This window comes from Antedon mediterranea, chromosome 9, assembly GCF_964355755.1.
Source record: "Antedon mediterranea chromosome 9, ecAntMedi1.1, whole genome shotgun sequence".
NCBI classification, from domain to species: domain Eukaryota; kingdom Metazoa; phylum Echinodermata; class Crinoidea; order Comatulida; family Antedonidae; genus Antedon; species Antedon mediterranea.
Genome location: NC_092678.1, coordinates 17,597,699 through 17,621,099, shown reverse-complemented (window position 1 = coordinate 17,621,099; position 23,401 = coordinate 17,597,699). Strand labels below are relative to the sequence as shown.

General features: G+C 35.0%; 1 protein-coding gene across 2 annotated transcripts in view; it reads right to left on the bottom strand.

The window, feature by feature from the left end:
• Window positions 1–10,338, bottom strand: part of LOC140059168 (NCK-interacting protein with SH3 domain-like) — a 120,509-nt gene extending 110,171 nt beyond the window's left edge. The window contains exons 1-4 of one of the 2 annotated variants that reach the window (XM_072105019.1): window positions 10,137–10,338; window positions 8,460–8,618; window positions 7,097–7,183; window positions 4,197–5,050 (exon numbers count right to left, since the gene is read on the bottom strand). In XM_072105019.1, coding sequence (XP_071961120.1) covers window positions 4,826–5,050; window positions 7,097–7,183; window positions 8,460–8,618; window positions 10,137–10,268 — 603 coding nt within the window. In that variant the 5' untranslated portion in view covers window positions 10,269–10,338 and the 3' untranslated portion in view covers window positions 4,197–4,825. Of the gene's footprint in view, window positions 1–4,196; window positions 5,051–7,096; window positions 7,184–8,459; window positions 8,619–10,136 lie in introns of those variants that run through there. The other variant, XM_072105020.1, reaches the window with a different exon arrangement.
• Between the last annotated feature and the right edge of the window lie 13,063 nt (window positions 10,339–23,401).

Here is a 23,401-nt window from a genome sequence, read left to right as displayed (position 1 = left end):
ACTTGTTGGTATTCTTTGGCCGTTGTTTGATTAATTACATCTTGCTATGTTTTTTTTTTATAATGATTTGGCGATACGCTCCTATTAATTAGGCCTACTAGCAGAGGGTTCGATGAGTTTTGAAAACTTATGGAAATGTGGTCTAACATATAGCAATTCAGTTTTTTAAGGCCCTTCTTACATGTCCGAGCCTTTGTAAATATCTATATCTTATCTATTAATAATGCTAATAAGTCTCCTCCAAAACCACTGAAAGGTACCTGATGATCACATTTGGCACACTGATGTTTATTGAGGGGCCACACACGATAGGCTATGTCACTTTCCTGAATTTTAAGGATAAACACTAAAAAAAGTAAAAAAATAGCAGTAATTTGACGTCTCAGCGACCATGTTACGTCACTGTATAAACTACGCAACCTCCTATGTTGTGTACCGCCATGGCCGGATCTACAAATACCATTCCGGGCCTTTAAATAAACAATCTTTAGTCAACCGACATCGAATGATCGCGCCGTTGAAATTTTAATGAATTATCCATGGAACAGAATGTATTTTGTAAATCACGGTTTGGCTCAGTGAGGAAATCACCGTGACCATTGATATCATGCTTAGTAGGTTCGAGTTCAATCCGCGACATGTGTACTAATTGTATCACCGTTTAAAGCTAAAAATCAAAACTAAACCACAATGTAATTATAAAACTAGCAAAAAAGATACGAACAAATGCACACAACAAAATATAAAAAACAATCACATGAAAAAAATGTAAATGAACAAACAAAAAAAAACACACAAATAAAACGAATCCAATAGCCTAGGTGTCGTGTTTCCACAAAACAAATGTATAGTTTTGTGTCATTGTTTAACAAATGTAAATAAAATAACACACAAAGGAATCCAATCCGCTAAATATCAAATATCAACAAAAATATACCCAAAATGTTTGTGTCCGAGCGCATCACTGTTATTATTCCAATACTTCACATCTTAATTCGATAACTTACCAATTCATATTTTATCATTAAAAAGTTTTAATCTCTGCCGACTGAGAAGTCTGTCCCGCTCATGCACGTTGTCATTTTCTGAGGCCCACCCCAAATCCAGTATTGCTTTCATTTTGTAGCTTACAACTATTTCAAAGTAATAGTAGTAATACTCCGTGTATAAAAAAAATCTTAAGTAGTTCCGAATTGAATTGTTGACAATTTGTTCGTTTAAAAAAACAATTTGTCAGGGGCCAGGAAGCAAATTTTTATTTCGTACAAAAGTTGGGGCCCCTTATGTGAAAGATAGCCGAACTACTTAAGTTCCTAAATATAACTAAACCTAACCCTCTAAATAATCACTCTCTCACTATAAAGTAAAAAGAACCACATAGGCCTACATCGACATGTAAAGTCCATAGCCTAATCCACTCGACTATACAGACGGCTCGACAGAAAACCTTTGTATTAGCGAATTGTTAGCTCATTTCTGACGTATATTTATTTTTTGAGGGGTCCCCCAACTTATGTACAAAAAGAAATATTGTGGCCGGGAAAAGTACGCTTTTATTATACTTAACAATCATGCCATGCGAATAATTATTAAGGTAGGCAAACCGTGCGGAGCACTGGTTTCTGGTAGACCACACTTTAATTACAAAAGTAGCAAGTACGTAACAAATCTCCCTTACAAAAAAATTGCAAAATATCAAAACCAGTGAAATAAAAATAAAATATAAATAAATAAACTTAATTCGTGTTTCCGCAGCAATGTGTTTTTTTCATTCGATTTTTATCCACTTTTTTTTATCTCTACGTATCAAATAATTATTACACCACGAAAAACACCCAAAATAATTTATACAGCACAATTTTTCTTAAGCGTCTTTTATTTTCCAGTCAAAAGTAAAGTCAAAGTTCCATATCCACTGTACCATTGCTTTAATTTTTAGCCTACATAATAATTGAAGTGAAGGAATAGCGTATTACAAACCAATGGCCTTAAATACAGTAGTTCCCAATTTTATTCTTGATACAATTTGTTTTTATTTTAATAATTTGTCAAAGTACCTTTATCAAATTGCGCTGTTATTATACTTGCCCATGTAAAGCTGTTTAAAGACCGTGCGTCGCACGGGTTACTGCTAGTTATAGTTATATATAATGTATTCTGTCTTTTCATTTTGTAGGAAATTGTATATCATTTCAGATGTTTCACGCTGCGTTTTTATTTGTTTCGCGCTTCGTCTTGTTGGCAAAAGTAACCCTCGATTTCCGCTCAAGCTTTCTCTGTACATACCGGTAATTAATGGGATGGTATTCATTTCATTTTTTGTACATTATTAAGAAATAGTTTTTTTAATAGTGGTTGAGAGGGCGCTAAGCTACTATGCAGTAAAGACACAAATCATCACATTTTTTTAGCGCTCCTTTCAAAAACAACTAAATCAGTGCCGTATTTACATATTGTACACTGAAAGTAAAACTCTCTATTGAATATAGAAAAATCGAAAGCTAAAAAGGACAAAATAACCTATCATCTGAGGTCCACCCCTGGCCAATACAGCCAAGGGTCAGATTCGGAGCGGAATAAAATATGGGTGCGGCTCAACTGAACCAGAACATCAGCCGTCAAATGCGATAACTCTCTTCAAAACTTGACCTAATACTAAACAAACTGGAGTCGATGGTTAAACGAGTCAATAATCTAGAAGGGTAAGATGACCAAAATTGAGGAAAACGTAAAAAAAAACACCGGAGTCGTCACAAAGATAACGCAATCGCTAGAATTCATGGAAAAATCAGTGGAGGACAATACAAACAAATGTAAGTCAGTTAATGAAACTTTAGATACTATTACCTATCTAGAAAAGAAAGAAAACGATCTCGAAAATAGATCGAGGAGGAATAATATAATCATTCATAACGTACCAGAAGATTACGAGAAGGGAGGCAATTTATCGTGCAAGGAATTTGTAGAATTTGTATTCACTTCGCACATGAAATTAGAGAATGGGGTCAACATTAGAAGTGGAACGAGCCCACAGAATCCCAATAAGGCGCTCATCATCGAGGAGACAAAGACCAATTAACTGTTGAGCTACGTGGGCAGGCAAATTTGTTCTAAGCCAAGCAGCGAAAACATTGAAGGGCAATCCACTAAACAATAACAGTATTTATATAAGCGAAGACGTATCCCGTAAGACTTCTAAGACAAACACTAAAAGTAAAACATTTAAAAAAAATTAGGCAAAGATCGGAGACGTAAAGTTTGCCTTCATCCCTTTTAGTGTGCCACCAGTAATCAAGTACAAGACACATGATGGACTTTTAAAAACATATGTTAGATAAACAATAATTTAAAAAAGGAGAAACAAGTAATTTTTATGCTAAGCCCTATAAAACAATAATTGTATTGCATTAGTCTGATATTCTATGACTTTGCAAATGTATGTTAAATTGTGTATGTTTGTTTTTTTATTTTTATTGACTAGAGGTAGTACGTAATAGTAAAACAGTCATTTATCGTAGCAATACAGGTAGCCATTTGAACAGTACAGTAAAGCAATGGCTGAAATGCCAAGCTCAACGTTTACCATATTTTGTACATGCTAAGTACCCACACAATAGAAACCAATGGAACGATGCTCATGAACAATGCTGTACATGCCAACATACCATACTCAATGAGTTGTATGGCTAACGTCAACCAACCTATCTTTGAAACATCATTCAAAGGATATTCATTGCTTTAAAAATGTATGTTTACTTTGTTATTATTGATTATTAACTGTAAATTAATGTGATGATTTGTTATATGCTTAGAAATGCAGACGGACGATTACACAGTGAACGATGGCAAAAACACTATGTCCATGACATACCATATTTGGATAATCTATATATAAACTAGAATTTAATTCGTCACTTTGACGAATTATAGGTGATCATTTTTATCATTTTAATGAAATTAACACTTGTTAAACGTGCATGTACGTTAACATTCGATCGTAAAAAGTTGATGTACGCCATCCTATGACATGATGCATACGCTTATAGTGCCGAGTTGTGCCTATTATATGCCATATACAATATGTACAGTATATACTGTATATCTATCACAAAGACCCTATCAAATATAACTTGTTAATAAGATATTAGAAGTGGAATTGATGCTTGGCTACCACTCCAAGAGTCCTGGGTTCAAGTCCTGTCACATATCAGACAAAATTACAACCCCACTCCCAAAGTTTTGTCATAAGACTTTGTTTTTGTAGAGCATCTTGTGCATATGTTTGTCTTGTGAACCTCTAAAGCAAGCCCCTTTCTCACAGATGTGCTTGCAATATTACCGGTATTATGCTGGCGTCGTGCCGGTATCGTTACCGGCATCCATTCTCATCGGACTATCGTGCCGGAAAAACCGGAATATACCAGTTTTCTGTGAGAAAGGAGTCGGGCATATTCGGCCAATATAAAGTATCTGACAAATTAATAAATGAGGGCATCCTTTATTGTTATTATTTTTGTCTAGCGATATATGGCGGCGAATTATAAGTCACAGATTACGTACTCACAGAATGCCCGTCTGGCATTGCGGGGAATATCCCTAGACTATTACTATTTCTAAAGCAGGTCATGTCGATGCCGGTATAATGCCAAGACGACCCGTTCTCACTGAAAACCATACCGACATGGTAATGGTATATTCCCGCAATATTCCTGGCACACAGCTCTGTGAGAAAGGGGCTCTAGGATCACAAATGATCAGCAATTGCTAGATGGATCACCCTCATTAAAATATAGTAAAAAAAAACCACAAAAAACACAGAAACAATCTAACCATAGTGCGTATATGGGATTGATTCCTCTTGTGAAAATAACATTGTAAGTACTAGAGCAGAGAAGCAGAGTTTTTGGATATTTTTTGTGTCAGTCATCGTATCACGAGCAATCTCAAACGGTAGCACCGACGTCAGCAGATAAGAGAGGGCGAACATGTCTAACGAACATATACAGCCAAAAACCTTTAGTAACAGAAGCCGTATACTTGTCCTTGTTTCCTAGGAGGAAATGGAGGAGAAAACACAAATATCATATCTCCACTTACAAAACGAGCAATTGGCGCTTTATTAATATTGGAGACAGATAGGATCTTCTCTGTGTGGAAGTCATTACCATATCATGCATATTTATGAGTTGTTAGCTAAATTTCATAATTTTGGAATTTTTGAACTTATTTAGTTTTCTTATAATTATGGAATAAGCTAAAAATCTCAAAAATTTACCTAATATCTGAGTGACAACCTTATTTCCAAAAATTGATCCTTAGTGTTCCCAGTCTGGGAATTGTTTTGGTGTAATATTTTTGTTACTTATATTAGTGGGCAACAATGTAACTATAGGTTTTAATTAGGTCTTTATTTAAATTATAAAAATGAAAAATTAAAATTTCAAAATGATATTTCAAATCATAAAATATGTCCAGGATTAAAATTGATCACCTTTAATGAATACGGGCCCATTTGCCCGGTGTAAACCTCTTTATTTATTAAGTTAGAGAAGAAGTTTCAATAACTATTTGAAGTACATTTTGTTGTTTTTTTTATTGGAAAATTGTAAGGAAGAATTGTTAAGTATTTACTGTATATCCTCAAGTGTTAGTAACCACAAAGTGAAGAGGAATTGAGCAAACATTTAATATCCAAGAATTATTTTTATCAAGATTAAAGAATAAGAAAATGAAGCTACAACAATGTATCTCTACTGTATTTAAAAAGATCGATGTTTCAATGCTAGCACTGCTTTTTTTTTTTTTTTTATATCCATCTAAAATTTTGCCATAGATATTATATTATATATTTTTGGATTATAATAATTACTGTAAACTTTAAAAAGATATAGTTACTTCGCTGTTTCTAGATTTAGTCATTTATTTCATTTACTAAATAATGTGCTTGATATAAAAAACCACCTATATCATCAAAAGCATAGAGAGTAGCGCTCCTTTTAAGTACAAGAAGTTAATTTTATCACAAACAAAAATAAAACATGACCAATATAGTAACCCGCTTATCTTTTAACTTTATATACACGTCTCAAAATCAGACACAAGTACAGAACAGTTTAGATAGTAGCGTTCCTTTTAAGTACAAGAAGTTGATTTTATTGCAACCGAAAATAAAACATGTCCAATATAGTAATCCTTATCTTTAAACTATTATATATACGTCTCAAAATTAGACACAAGTACAGAACAGTATAGATAGTAGCGCTCCTTTAAAGTACCAGAAGTTGATTTTATCACAACCGAAAATAAAACATTACCAATATAGTAATTCTTATCTTTAAAACTATGTACTCAAAACCAGACACAAGTACAGAACAGTGAGTACACCAACTTATTATAATAGTATTAACTTACTGCATTCAACAAAACATTACATTATAAAACAATTACTTTCTTCTCTAAGGAATAACTATCATGTAAAGATACAAATAAATAAAACCAACATCCTGAATGTTAGTAGCCATTTATACTCATGGGCAAAGGGAGACAATTATGGATAATAGGTGCTGGTCAAAAACAAAATAAAAATTGAATTGTCTAGAAATTATTTCAGATAAAAGAAAATGAATATTCCAAGAACGTTATGTTTAGGTCACTAGTAAATATATTATACTTTAAAAAAAATAGAAATTGTATCATTGTTATACTTGGAGAAACCTTTAAATTAAATACTTTAACATGATTATCATACTAAAAAAACATTATTTTTTAGTTGATAAGTTTCAGTTAACTATTCCTTTCGTAAGATTAACTAGTTCTTGCCACTTTATTTATGTTTCTGGACTTTTAATATGGAATCAATTAGATACCAGTATTGTTAACTCTTCTTCTCTCTAAACTTTTCGTAAAAACTTAAAAAATTATTTATTATCATTTCCTCCCATCCAGTACACAAACGGGCCCAACGTTGTTTAACTTTAGTAATCTGCCGAGAACCGGTGCTTCAACACAGTATGGACATGGCTGCTAAGTGACACAAATCAATGACTATGATTATAACACTGATTCATACAGTTTAACAAATTGATATTCTGGTTACCATTTGATAGTATTGTACAAGAGTTGATAGCGGCTCAAATTCCTCTTGTCGGATAACTCCCACACTAACACATTTATCAGCATCATTCTGTCAGGACATTAAAGAATACTTCCAGTTTAGATTTAGAAAAGTGTGATGTGCCCAAATATAGCAGTAATATTCCCAAATATGGAAGTGATATGACATCATCATGTCTATATATGGGCACATCACATTTTTTGTCACAATCACATACAGTTTGATAGTGTCGACAGAGCTTTAGATAGTTTAAATGGATTAAATTAATGAAAGAACAACAAAATAATTAAAACAAAGAAAGTATCAACCAAATGAATTTATAACCAATTGAAACAAAAGGTCAGAAATTCATTTTAACAACTCGGTTGATCTTTGATATCCCTTACAAGCAGTGGCCTAATGCAGGTGGCGAAGAACTCTGATAGTTGCATTGGACTTCTCCTGCTCTGGAGCGCCTTAAAGACACCTGCCCTATGTTTATTAGATTCAATTTAAGATCATAAACTATATTTAATGTAAAAATAATACTATTAGTCCTATTGCGATAACTTTTTTCGTCTTTAAATGGTTAAAAATGTGAATAGGTATAGCTAGCGTACAATGTTCGTACGTTACCGATGTTTACCAGCTAGGCCTACAAAACAAAGCCTAGCTAGGCTATAGGCCTAAATACTGTGCACAAGAGGTCATTCGCCGTGAGCTACTTAGGTAGTGCATTGTTTCTCACTTGTTATCATAATTTACCATAAAACGTACATTTAAGACAAGGAATGACCTGGTTTAATGTTTTTAAAGTAATATTATATATGCATTATTTTTACAAAACGTCACAAATTGTAAGGAAGGTGTCTTTAAACTCTGGGGTTCCTGGGTTTAGCCAGTGAGCATTTCATCATAGCTGTTATGCCACTATTTGCAAGTAATTATTTTTTAATGACTTTTAAGATTTAATATAATTAACAATATCGCCAATCAAGCCAACATTTGTAAATTTATAAGAATTTGTAATAATTAATGTTATCTGTTGATCTTTGTGCAATTTTTATAGTAAATTTAAGTTTAAATAAATTAAACCGTTCATTACTGTATCATAGGCCTTAATGTGTTTTTTCTACGTTAAACTTGGTTTTATGTTAATTATCATTTTCCTATGTAAGCTCTTCATTTCAACTATGAGTTGTATTTTGAGTCTTTTTATACCGGAAAAAAAAAACCTAATGTAGGCAACGTTGGTGGCTAACAGCTATAGTAGCAACGTTACTAGGCCGGTACAAGAAGGTTGGCTGTACTGGGCTGTATTCTATTATATCTGTAGTTTTGGTGGCCTTAAAAATAATTTCTTTACCAATATTGAAAGAAGTTCTTCTAAATACTCCGTAATGATAGACTCATCCTCGTGAAGTGCCCAGCTTCTCTGTTGCGCATCATCCTTACAACTTGTCAGCTCAGAAAAAATCACCTGGAGGCGCTCTTCATCCCGTCCACCTCCAACAGATACCCCTGACTACGTAATAGATGGAAACGAATCATTGCTAATGTATAGTTTCTTTAAAGAGGTTTCTAAAGGGCCTACAAATTGTTAAAGGACAACTTGACCGAGGACCATATTTTTACAACGTATTAGGGATGTACATATGATTTCAGAACAATTGCGAGATTAAGGATATCGCCGCACGCGCTCGCCGTACAGCCGTCGTCGTAAACTACTGTGACATCACAGGTGCATCGAAAAATTTACTAAATGAGTCCAGATACGCAAAAGAAACAATAAAAAAAACATTTCGTATGATTTATTTACGAAGTGTGTTTACTAGAAATGTTCACGATTTTCCAGACTTTGCCAGAAAACACATGACGTAAATTTTTCGATGCACCTGTGACATCACATAAAATTACGGTGACGGCTGTACGGCAAGTACATGCATCGATATCCTTAATCTCGCGATGGTTCTGAAATCATATGTACATCTCTAATACGTTGTTAAAAAATGGTCCTCGGTCAAGTTGTCCTTTAATAAAGTGCTGAACCTTTATCTTTTGCATTGTATTCTATCTTTAGGGATAAGAGGGCTGAACAGCTGCCGTCTAGATCATCTATGGTATCATAATTAACATGGTATTGTATACTTGGTATGATTTTTTGATACAGTATGCCAATATACTGTAATTCATACCACTAAGCAAAATATTGTTGGATGTTGAATATTATTATGAGGACATTCATCAAATATTGTTTGAGAAATAACTGTTTCTGTAAACTAACTAACTGTACAAATAGGAACTCTCTTGGGAAATATGATATATTAATATTATTAATAATATACAACAGTTGATAATTTAGCTTTACAAGCAATCATATGCTATTATTATTATGAGGTTGATCTTTAAACAGTGACTCGGGATGTTTACAGTAGTTTGATAGGAGAAAGAAAATCTGTATACAGTCGACTCTCTGAACACCAGAAACTCTTCCAATACCAGATTTTTCTTGAAGTTCAAAAGGTCCACAATTTATTTTTACCAATAAAAACACATTCCGAATACCAGAATTTCCGGAAAACCAGGCATATTTGGCAAGCCCAAAGGTGTCCGGTATTAGGAGAGTTGACTGTACTGACATTACCCTCAAATAGAAAAAGTGCAATACCATACCTTATCTCGCTTCTAAATGAATAAACAGTATATATCACCCAGTACAGCTTTGCGATTCTTATTGATGCTTTTAGGTGTTTTTTTTTTTTTTTCTATTTTAATATTTTAAGCTAAACTTTTTGAATGTTCCTGTATTGTATTTCTTGTGTAACTTGCCTTCTTTTTTATATATAATTATCATTGGTTTTATACTGTTATACAAATTTTAATATTGAACAAATGTAAATATCTTCGTAATTCAGCTAAGGCTACGATAATGATATTGAAATAAATGAAATGAAAAAAAAAAAAAAATTAATTATGTAAATAAATATAACGATAAGTAAATATAACTGATATAATTGAAAAATAAACATTTTGATTAACTTACTGTATTCAATGTTTTTATAATATTCTCCATTACCATGGCAACACTTGGCACGGAATCTTTAACATGATTCAACACCATGGCAACAGCCACTTTAGATTTATTAAAACTGAGGTTTGTGTTAACTCGCACCATTTCAACTAATTCAGGACCAAGATTTGAAGCTATTGCACTGTCTGAGCGCGCTCTGTGTGTTGGACTAATCAACGACTCCATGGTTGGTGACTATGCAAGTTCACGTGGTGATAATTGTGCTCGGTATTTTCGTACGGGCGATGGCATAGGACTCGTGGAAGCATCAACAGGCTGCGATGTTGACGATTGCGACGTTGAGTCTGGAGGTGGAACGGGGATTACAGATTGCACTTGTTGCGCTGGAGGTGAGGGCGCTTTAATTGATTTAGTACTAGATGCTCGTTTGACAGGTGAGTTTTGTGGTGACGTCGGAGGCGTGTTGTCTTTTGTAAATGAGTTTCGAGTTTGTTGAGAGGATGATAGTTGGCTAGGGGACACTGCTGGTGCTACTCTTTTTGGTTGAGGTACATTTTCACCTAGCTGTTTACGCATGATGGTTTGACGATGTTCAACAAGCTTCCTACAAAAAGATTAAAATTGATTAGTAAGGCCCTTCTGCATACAACTTCATACATGCCAACACTCCCGTTTTGGCCGGGAGACTCCAGTATTTTAGACTTGTCTTCCGGCCTAATATTGTGCTCCCGGTTTTCCACATTTTCTCTGGGTTACAAAGATAACTGAATTTTGATGTATTTGTGTGGTTTTCTTTCTTACACAAGCAAATTTATGATATTTAAACCATTGTATGACCATCTGCGGTCATCAATTTTTTATTTTCTTCACAACGGAAAAGGGATTCCCCTCACATAGCCACCACGCAATACTGTTTGTGACGTTACACACTGCACTCCTTACCTCTCGATAATAGATAGAGGGTGCTGTTGACCTAAAAAAAACACCACTTCCCGATTTTTTTAATTCAGATGTTGGCATGTATGCAAGTTTGTAAAGTATACATAGGTTACTAAGTTACACTAACAAAAGTAATAATAAAGTATACTAATTACTAACATAGAAATATTATGCTAATGTTGAATAAGGAGCAACATTTTCATTGAAAGAGATTCAACCAAAGCTCTGTCAACACTATCAAACTTTATGCGACAAACAAATGTGATGTGCCAATATGGACATGATGATGTCATATTACTACCATATTTGGGCAAATCACACTTTTTTTGTCAAATTAGTTTGATAGTGTAGACAGAGCTTAAGTATGGACGAGTGCAGCACTAAGACACTCTGTTTGCTAAAAGTGGCTGGCAAGATTATTTGTAAATTAAATATAGTAGTCCAGTCCCTAAGGGGAGAAAAAGGGGTGGGATGTTACCAGACTGGATACAAATTTTTCAATATAGCAGTTTGGTAGAGTATAGTATGGAGATGCCAAAACAAAGTTACTGGAAATCTGATTTGACCTCTGTGACCTCTGACCTCAATTTTTCTATTTTTCTATTATATAACTAAAAATTGCCATATCTTGACAACGCAGGGACATTTTACATTAATTTTTTTTTCAGAATGCTTGGAAGATATATATTTATATTCGCTATAATGAAAAAAATTGTACAAAAATGGCCGCTAAGGCTTTATTTTTCAGTTTGACCTTTGACTTTGATTGCCTAATATCTCAATAACACGCAATCTCAGAGATTTGAAAATGGGCTCAAAATGTTAAGAAAATAAATCTAATATTTAGTCTAATAGAAACTTTTTTCAAAAAATTACCATAAATTAAGCTTTTTTGACCCTTGACCTCTAATGTTTGAATATGTCAATATCTCGGTAACTATTTGTCCTAAAAAGTTCAGTTTGGTGTCAAATTGTTTAGAATATACACATTTATATTTGCTCTAACAAAATATTTTGTCAGAATTCAATTGGAAATGTCATTTTGAGATATGACCCATCGTTTTGCATATATTTAGCAATTAATAATCTATAAAAAGAGATCGAGAGAGGGGAGGGGGTTGGGGTGGATGAAAATAAGTCCCAGAGGATGGGTGTATTGTAATGTTATCAGAATTATGGCAATTGTTTGTAATGGGAAAGTTTTAAAACTACATTTGAAATATTTGCTAATAATATCACATGCTATTAAAGATATACTTATTTTCCCCCTGACAAAAGTAATTTTGACAAACATTTTTGTTGAATATGCAATTTTAATGTCACACAATAGTTTCACCAAAAATTGGATTGAAAAAAAAATGATATAGTGCATACCCAAAAAAACTGTAATTCAAAGCAAAAAATAGGCTGGAAGTCAATGTGATTTTGGTTAAATTAACTGTTTATTTTGTCTTTAAAGTGATATTTACTCTATTTTTTAGATTAGCTCTTTGATTAAACACCTCTTCCAATGCAGTGAAGATCTTAAGTGTCGCCTTGTCTTACTAATCTTCCTTAACTTCTCTTTGAACGATCGTAATCAATATTTGTTGAGGTATAATATTTCCCTCTAATATGGTAATGCCTGTTTTATTGAGTCAAATGCTTTCTGATAATCTCTAAATCAAAGATTTGGTGATATTCATTTCCTTTTTATTTTAGTTGATTGACAAACTGTATAAGATGGTCCTACTGTATAAAGCCTTATATATTGGTTTATTTACTTCTAGTCGGTCTCTGATTTTGTTTTTTGATTACTTTTGTAAATTATTTGTGTACATGTGATAATGTTCGTTTGGTCGGTAATGGTTGATGTCAGTTTTGTCATGTTTTTGTGGATTAAAGTATAATTATCATTGCTTCTCTTAATTTCTTCTGGTTTCAAAGATTTTGCTGTATAGTGTTATGAGCTGGATGTGTTATTGCCTCATCAAGCCAAGATGGTAATTTTGACTGCTCACTGGTTTATTTTCCTTTTATATTCCACTACAGTATGTTGTTGAAAAGAAATCAGCTTTGTAATTAATTTGTCTTTGATCCTTTTCAGATTTCTAATATTTTAAACATATGTTTTTCTTTTCTTCGCTTTTTCCTCACTGTTTCAAACATTTTATTTTTTCAGCATACTTCAAGCAATTAATTGATAATTAGGTCATGTTTTATGAGTATCAAATCGCATTGGTTAATTCTTCTTTTCTTTCTTTAAGATCCTGATTTTCTTTCTTTTTTTTTAAATTAATGTTATTTAACTTTAAGTTTATCTAATTTTTTGTTGATATTAAGTGTTGCTCTTACGGTGTAGGCCTACCATGTGATGGGATTATATATTGAAATTAAATTAAACATTAAGTTTTAAGAAAATTGTAAAAGGCTAAATAGGATATTGAATGTAGTTCTGGTCCATTAAATCTATATTTTAGGTATATTATTATAAGTATGACACACGCACGCTTAACAGTATATCCTGGTCATACCTCAAACTGGCATTTCCAGTAAAAATATGATAACATCTTCTATTAGAGCTAATATAAATGTTTACATTTTGAACATCTTGACACCAAGTTGAACTTTTTATGACATTTGGTTACAGAGATACAGACATATTTAAACATTAAAGGTCAAAGGTCAGTAAATGACATTTTCTGTGGATTTGGAAGAACATGTTTAATTAGAGTATATATAAATATGTATGCTCTTAACAATTTGAAACAAATTTCAAGAAATTTTGACCAGTAGTTATTGAGATATAGTAAGCCGAGGTCAAAGGTCAAGACATTGAGAAATTACATTTCCGGTCGTTTTTTTGAAAAAAGTTCTATTAGAGCGAATATAAATATGTACCCTCTGATCTATTTGACACCAATATCATTTCAATTTTCAAACCCGTTGCGGAGATATGGCTGTTTAAGATAGAAATATAAAAATTGAGGTCAGAGGTCACAGAGGTCAAATCAGATTTCCAGTAACTTTGTTTTGGTATCTCCATATCATGTTCTATCAACATGCCAAAGGGCACACTTGTATCCGCTATGGTAACATCATTTCCCCTTAGGGACTGGACTATAGGCCTACAATGGAAAACTGTTGATGACCCCTGACCTGATTCAATCCAGAAACAGTAACTGGTTCAACGTGATAGTTACTACTCTGTGTGGCTAATTAATTAACTTATTAATTAATTAGTGCTTTTCACATTTTCTGTTGATTATTCAGCACTTAGTAGAGGTGCCCTGCAATTTGCGCTATATAAATTGAACATTATTATTATTCTTATTACTAACTAAGGCAATCTAACAACAGGACACTGAGCTTGCCTTGCCAACATAGGAACTTTGATCTTATGTCTGGCTGCGACAAATACCAACAATACTGTACAATGTACATTGTCTGCGGCGCGCTGTGTCTGTTAAGACGTGTGGAACTGATTGTGTCGCAGCCACAGATAAACCCTTTGATCTCGAGTGTTGACAAAGTGCGAGGCAGCGAGGCATGCGAGGCATATAGTTTACAATTTCAAAAAGGTGCGAGGCATATCTTAACGTGCTATTATGATATATTATAGGCCTAATAATCAATCGATACAAGCGTATCTAAATAGATTCGTGTATACACTCATCATGTTGTTTATTTTTATGTAACGATTGTTTTTTCATTCAAGTCATATCGTGTCAAATTTTACTTTTACAAAAGTGCCCAAACTACGGTTCAAAAAACTGAACGACAGTCTTCAACTTTCGATAAACAATAATTGTTATAGCGACACACTCATCAAATGACTGCAATGTTTGTTGGCATTTCGAGCGTGTTCACTCACATGTCTCTCGAACATAGCAGAGTGAAAATAATATTTTGTCACACCCCTGCACCTAGATCCGGTAGACCCGAGAGATGGACAATCCCTCTTTACTATTTAGCAGGTAGCGGAATGATTCAGCCCTCAGCTCAGAGGATTGTGGTGCATTCCCCTCCTATAGCACGTGGTTTCAGCAGCAACGCACAGACTTCTCTCTGAGCGGCGTGCCAAAGACATTTTTGACATTCCATTCTCTAGGAAAAACACGTGTACCTCTCTCGCAAATAAGGTGAACAGCGATTGCCAGGACAAGTTCAATAACTGGCGGTGAATAAAAGGTAACTGATATGCCGATCCAATAACATGCCGCAAAGAAAAAAATTGCGACAGAATTCTGGAGCGCGTGTGAAAAAAGACTTACGTCCGACAATTGTAATACTAGGCCTAAAATTAAACTTTAGCTAATATGCTTAGCCCTAACCTAGATAAGAGGCCTATGTAGAAAATAATTTAATCAATTTTGATAAAATAATAATTGGTGTAATATTTAATAATGATACACTATTCCTGTTTTAGTAAGCTAGGTATATTACGAACGATTTTTATTTATTGTTGTCCATGTACGTACTAATAACAGGGCCGTAGCCAGGATCTGTCAAGGGGGGGTTCGGACACTAAATATTTGGGTCAACCCCCCCCCCCCAGCCTGATGCGAAGCGAATTTTGTTAAATGACACCCCTAGATGGCCGGAAAAGACACTCTCGTGCAGCATGCTATATAACCAATGAGCAAAAAGATCGTACTTTTTTCCTCCTCCTCAAACACGTCGATAATTTAAATGACGATAACTATTTGTTGCCGTATGTTAGATGCGCGTGCTCTGTGCGGAACCGCCGATTGTTTGATCATTTACTCCGTATTTTGTTTTGCGTTCAAGTTCAATGCGAACGTATATCTAGGAGCAGCCCCGAAAAAAGCACACTGGGTGAAGGCAAATGCTATTTGCTAGCTCTATCTATAATATTTATTTACAGCAATTTGTTGAGGAATATAAATATGTAAATAGGTGATATTGATACATTTTAGTACGTATCGGCTGGTGGTCTAGAAAAAAATAATCGGATGCCATAATGTGAACTACAGTACTTGATACCATAGATATTATAGTGTAAAATATTAATATTCACTATAATCCTCTATGATACATTATACTTCATAGTCACACATAAATACTGATGTACGTCGGAAGGCTATATTTATGCATGCTGCCTGACTGCCAGTGATCTAGGTTATAGGTACGCAGTTGTCTGGCGGTGTCCTTTGTACGAATCGTTCGTGCGCCAGCTCGCTATGAGACGCGTCAATATCATGTTACATGCAGGGACCAAACATTTATTTTTCAGGTTAAAATCGGCAATTCATTTGCAGCTTTTAGAAATTTACAGACACGTATCACTAGTTGACGCTCATACAGAGAAGAAGGTTCACGAACAAGTTTACGAATTTTTCAATTTACAAACAACTTTTTGTACTGTGGGGCACGTATTTGGAGGATTTTTGGAGATGAGGGTGAGGTATTGGGCATGTCGGGGATGGGGGTTCGCAGTTGGTTAAGGGGGGTTCGCTGTAAAGGGGGGTTCGCCCGAACCATAAAAACCCCCCCTGGCTACGGGCCTGAATAAACCTGGCGCTAGTTTCCTTCGCTTGTATTTTTACTCCAAATTTGATAACTAACTTTATCGTGTGAATACCACACCTTAGAAGTATACCTCATGAGTACTTTAATGAAAGAATCACATAAAAAGTAACAAATAAATCCTTAAATTAATGATTTTACAGGCGTGTTTCTCGCACACTGTTGGCGAATTTCACTTATTCAATGTTCAATATTTTTGTTTCTATGGAGCGCCAAAAGAGCAACGATAATAGAGGACTAAAACTCAGTGGAATGCGTCGATTTCTCATGCATTTATTGGTGAAAACCCCGTTTTATTTCAATATATTTGTTAATTTGTCAATAAAAATGTTGTAATATGTTACTGCTGATACTGTTCTGTTTTCAAAGAATAATAATCGATCCTAAATCAACATCACTACCTAGTCTAGACCTAGGACATCCTACTAAGGATATTATGATGAATTTTTCTATTTTATTTAAAAGGTTAACGAAACCGTGTACATTATCAACAGTAACATTTTTCCTTACTGACAGTGACAAAATCTATTGAAATTGTACTTGATTTTCACCAAATAATGCGTTAAATATAAATGGATTCCACAGAGTTTTTAGCCCTCTAATTAATTTTTTTCTTTTGGCGTTCCATAGAAACCAAAATATTGAACATTGAGTGTGCGAAATGCGAGAAAAACAACGTCTGTAAAATCACCAATTTAATGGATTTAGTGTTACTTTTATGTGATTTTTCTTCATTAAAGTAGGCCTACTAATTCTAAGCTGTGGTATTCAGGATAAAGCCTTGGTTAAATTACAAGGCAGGTGCAAAAGGAAGCTAGCCTAGCGGGCCTAGGCCTAGGCTACTTCAATTTCGGTGATTTCCTGCCTTGCAATTTTGAGAAATGATAAAATGATGCCTCGCATTTTTTGATGATGGTAAAACGATGCCTCGCATAAATTTCTGACTTGCCTCGCATGCCTTCCCTGCCTCGCGTGCCTCGCTGCCTCGCACTTTGTTACTACCCTTTGATCTCCAGAGCTCAGCATCCTACTGTTAGGATTGCCTTGGTTAACTTAACACACTTAACTGTAAGCTTTTTCTTTGTTCAGTTGTGTAAACCCCATTCTTATTGGTTGCTGCTATATGAAGGAACTCCATTGCACGATCAATAGACGCAAGAACTTGATCTGATGGTAACTAAAAACACATAAAATAATTAATTTGTAATTTAACATAAATAGACCCTATTTCACATTATGATTGGGTCCTGTGACGCTCCAGGATCGGGTACAAGTTTTTCAAGCCTGTTCTTAGCGTGTGTACACTTGCGTTCGCAAAACCTGAGGATTAATTTACATTTTCTTAAGCCATTGGTCACGGTTCACTGCATAAGCCAGCCCAAACATAAAAGCCGCTACTGGAACCACCTCAAGAGGTGGTCCAGGTCTGCATCCGGCCCAGGGCTTGCCTAACTTTATAAAGTTTTTAGACTTATTGATTGCCAACCCAGGGCCAGCTCAAATTGTAAGTGTAAATGGGGTTATTGACTCTGAGAGATTTGAAATGACATTTTTTAAGGGGGAGGGGGGGGGGCGAGGTGGGTGACAGGTAATTCTAGGACCCCCTGTAGGGTCTAGACAAATTTGGCACTTTTAGATTTTTTCTTCATTTTTGTTTCAACAAGCGTGTGCAAGAAAGAGGGCTGGTCGGATTCGCATGTAAACTGTTGTGGCGGCCATAGATGATAACAACACCACCGCGCCATTGTATTTTATTCCAGATTTTTTTAACTGTTTTATATTTTTAATAAATTTGAGTACATTTCCTCTCAAATAGTATACAAAATAGTCATGCATAGACTTGATAAATGCATGACAAATGTGTGATCATCACATGTGTTTGTACAAAATGCATGTTTCATTAAAAATCACTTTGAAATGCCACACAAATCGAGCTGGTTCATAACTATGCTTTAATAAACTTTTGCTTTTAAGAAGAAATGCTTTAATACTGCCTCATGCTTCGATTACAATAAGGGTTAGGGTTACTATGAAATTAGTGCATGCATCGATATCCTACGCTCGCGCTAAGGTCAAATTTTCGTTCGCCAAAATGGCGAAAGGTTTTGAAAAACATTAGCCAAATTGAAAATCCTTTAGCCAAATTTAAAAAACCATAAAAATTCGCAAAAATGTTTATTAAATAAATAATGCATGTATTTGTTTGTTATTTTACTTCTTTTACATTTATATTATTATTATTTATCCCAATGAAGCTGGTTTTCGTTACCGCGATTTTAACACGTTCGTGAAATTTCAAAAAGTGACGTGTCTTTGAAGTTAAAAATATACTATTTCTTATGTACCCATGAGAATAAAAATTATATGCCTGGAAAGATCTTGTTTAAGGGATTATTTTTATATATTTTTAATCTATGTTTATTAAATATTTTAATAGAAAACACGAGTTAAAAATGAGGTACAAAAGCCGGCGAGCCGAAATCTGCGCGCTAAAAATAACTTCGGAAAACACCTACCCATTTTCGCACCCGATCGCACGAGGTCCATAATAGGTGGTGGAGTAATTTTTGTTGCATGTTATCAGGCTTTAAATACTCTTTATTTTGATATGTAAATTGGTTATTATTATTATGTACATCCGCCTCATATGTCAATTTTACCGATAACAATTTTTTAGCCTTTCTCATTATCAAAATCTGGCTAATTTAGTAATGAATTAAAGCTAATTTATATTTCTGTTTGATAAACCACATCGTTTTATTTGACTTTGCGTGGACCTGGTGCGAAGAAGCCAACAAGACCAACCACTGAAAAAAATAATCCCTACCATAAATATCAGTGTTTATCATTTTCCTTACGGGGGATTCAGTTCTCCGCTTATTACTAAATTACCGTCGCCTAGGTATTAGCGCGTTAATTAATGATTGGATAACCCCCGCACAGTGGACTGTTCCATTTTCTGAACTAGTATTCACCGCACACGAGGCATGTCGAAAAATGTCGCCTCTCATCATGGAATACTTGCTTCGAAACGTCAATTTTACCGATTTATTAAATTATTTAATAAGTGGAATATTTATCAATCTATTATGTAAAACAAGTACGTTAGGAAGAAATGTACCACAGAAATTTAAGAAGCTTTGAATTTGCTATGCAGCGGCCGTAACCCATTCTATGAAGGCGGCCGAAACGCGCTTTGGCCAGGGTTGCCGTTGTAGTATACGTTGTTTCTTAGCTATTCAATTTAAAGCGCAACTTTCGGTTAGAATAATCGAAAGGGAAATAAAATTAAACATGTTAACATTATACTATTGAGGTAATTACTTTGTTAAATTTAAAATTCCCCTTTTTAAATAACAGAACAGCCTCGTTTACGGAAGTATTCGTCCACATGTTTCTGTTTACATTTTCTTCTCGAAGTTCATTTTCTACGTCGAAGAATAGGGACTTCCCCTTTTATTCGCTCATCATCACGTCGACGACGACCGGCCACGAACCAATCACATTAACTGTGTGTCATTAAAACGTCATCGAGGCACGCTCTGCGCATGTTTAAACAGAACTAAAAAAATGAACACGGCGATCGTGACGTCGTCACATAAAATGCTGTTGTGGTAAAAAGTGTACCCGAGTCAGAAAGTACCGAAGTGTGGCGAATTCTCGCTCCCATAAGAAGTCACGCCGACCAGGCTAGGCCTAGGCTTGGAAATGTATTTTCGCCAATTTGGCGAACGAGGCAATAATTATTTTCGCCAAATGGAGACTCCAGTCGCCATTGGCGAATTGGCGAGCGGTTAGCGCGAGCCTAGTCGATATCCTTAATCTCGCGATGGTTCTGAAATCATATGTACATCCCTAATAATGAAATTAGATTATAAAGTTCAAACTTTATGTGACAAAAAAAGTGTGATGTGCCCATATATGGATACGATGATGTCATATCACTACCACATTTGGGAATACCTTATTTGGGCGCATCACATTTTTTGCCACATCTAGTGTAGACAGAGCTTAGGACAAAGTTGGTAATTATAAATTAACACACAGTATGTAAACCAGCATTTAAAGCATTAGTTGGTTTAAATCTTTTACTAACTTTTAATACACACACAACGAACATGATCACTTATGTTACAACACAACATTGGAATGGTTCACTGTACATCATCTCAAACGTCCATCCATCAATGATGTATTATTACACATATATATAGGTAACTTTATTCCAAAAAATGTAACAAAACCACGCACTGTGGATTTACAAAATCTGATAAGTTCTTACATGCATGCATCCTACAACAACAAAAAATATAAAATAACGTAAAAATAAAGATTCAAAATAACAAAAGCCACTTATTTCTTATTTATTATTACACATAGCAATAAGTTTATGTAATTAAATGTAATGTTGCCCATATATGGACATGATGATGTCATATCACTACCATATTTGGACATATCACTACCATATTTGGCCATATCACTATCATATTTGGGCATATCACTACCATATTTGGGCACATCACACCGGTGACTGGTGTAATTGATAACTTCTAATGTTAGTTGTTTAAAGCCCCATTCCCTACGTTTTTTAGATCTAATTTAAGATCACAAACTATATTTAATGTAAAAATAATACTATATGGTCCTATTGCGATAACTTTTTTCGTCTTTAAACGGTTAAAAATGTGAAAAATAAATCGATTCTTATAATTATAGCGGCCCGCTATAAATCCCAAAATGCATTGCGCGCGGATTGATATTTTTGTTTTTCACCTGTAATTCGCCCACTTTTCGATCGATCGTGAAGCCAAAACAAATGGAAGACTCCTAACTTTTCAGCGAAAATACCGGGTTTTCCCCAATTTGTATCAACGGAGTCTGGCAAAAATAGAAAGACAATTAATGCAGCAACTATACAACGTCAGGCTAGGTATATAGCTAGCGTACGATGTTCGTACGTTATCGATGTTTACCAGCTAGGCCTACAAAACTAAGTCTAGCTAGGCTAGGCCTAAGACCGTCCACGAGAGGTCGATCGCCGCGAGCTAATTAGGTACAGGTAGTGCATTGTTTCTCACTTTTTATCATAATTTACCATAAAACGTACATTTAAGACAAGGAATGACATGGTTTAATGTTTTTAAAGTGATATGTATGTATTATTTTCCAAAAAACGTCCAAAATTGCAGGGAAGGGGTCTTTAAAAAATTGTATAAAATTGAAATATAAAATAATAACATTTATTAATACTAAATGCTTTTAGTAGGCGTGCACCTACAATATACCATAATTACGAACATTACATTTTGTGTAATGCACCTTTTCAATTGAATGACTCACAATACGACTCCCGGGAGAGGTGCGTCATGGGTGCATCATTTACAAATAATTATTGACGCAGGGGTGCAACAAAAAACTTAAATGGTAGGTTACATCAATAAACAATGGTATTTTCAATGTATGTCACTCTACCACTCACCCACTATATTATAACCAACAAGGTAATGTTCTTAATATGTTAAATGACGCACATCAGACAAATGTGTGGGGGGGGGGGGGTCATAGAGTGGGTCATAAAATTAACAAGTGATATAGGCTTTAAATTATGCACATTTGTCATTGTCAAAATGATCCACTATACGACCCCCAGGAGAAGTGCATCATTTACAAATAATTATTGACACAAGGGAGCATCAAAAAACCTAGATGGTAGGCCTACATCATATCAATGAACAATGGTGTGTCAATGACAATTACCACCCACCATATAATAAACAACATGGTCACAGTGCGTCATGGTCACCTAAAGGTAATACATATTTTTTACACACGGGTGCATACTTTGGACAAATGACACACCTTGCCCGGAGGTCGTATAGTGGGTCATACAATTGACAAGTGCATTAAGATTATAGAAGATGTGCCGGATCCTTTTTTTATAAACAAGGCCAACAGCCATTAAGTCGCGTGCTACAATGCATAGTGATACCGGACCGACAGACAGACCGACAGACAAACTGACAGACCGACAGACAGACCAACCGACATAGTGAACTATAGAGTCGCGTCCACGCGACTAAAAACCTACCACTGATCTAGGCCTAGGCCTAATCATTTTCGTTATATTTTACGGTTTTTACATGATCGTAGACAAAAGCAATACATTTGTGTCATGAGCCTACCCAGCTAGGCCTAGGTCCTAGTAGTCTCTAGGCCTAGCCTAGCCTGGTCGCCTAGGCCTAGCCTGGCCGCCTAGGCTAGGCCTAGATAGGCCCTCCCCTAGGCCTACATCGCACGCATGCTGTGTTTCAATTTCCATCCATATGATTAAATGTTTGATAAATAGAGAAGGAAGGCCTAGGCTATGATGCAGCAGGGCAGTCACTTCTCTCCCTGGTCTAGATTCAAATCATAGCCAATTTCTTTAGACCTATAGATCTTCAAGTAGCTAGGCTAGCTAGCTAGGCCAAACACATCCCACTTCCATCCATCCATCATACTGCACGGGAACAGACCGTCCTTACCTCATCTTTTGTGACATAATTCGCGGGTACGTATCCTACCGTACCGGACTGATCGGACATAACTTGCCACCAATGGCCGTTGCTTTTGTCAAGCAAGGTAAACCGTTGCCCTTTCTGAAAGTTCATAGACTTCCCATCTTTACTTTGATAGTCATACAAAGCTCGAAACATTGTTGTTGTTTATTTACAACAATCATTCGGCGAACTGAAAGACCTTTATTAGTTTCATGGGCGTCGCCATCACAGTCAGAGCCATATATAAAGAGTTACGACATTGAAAAT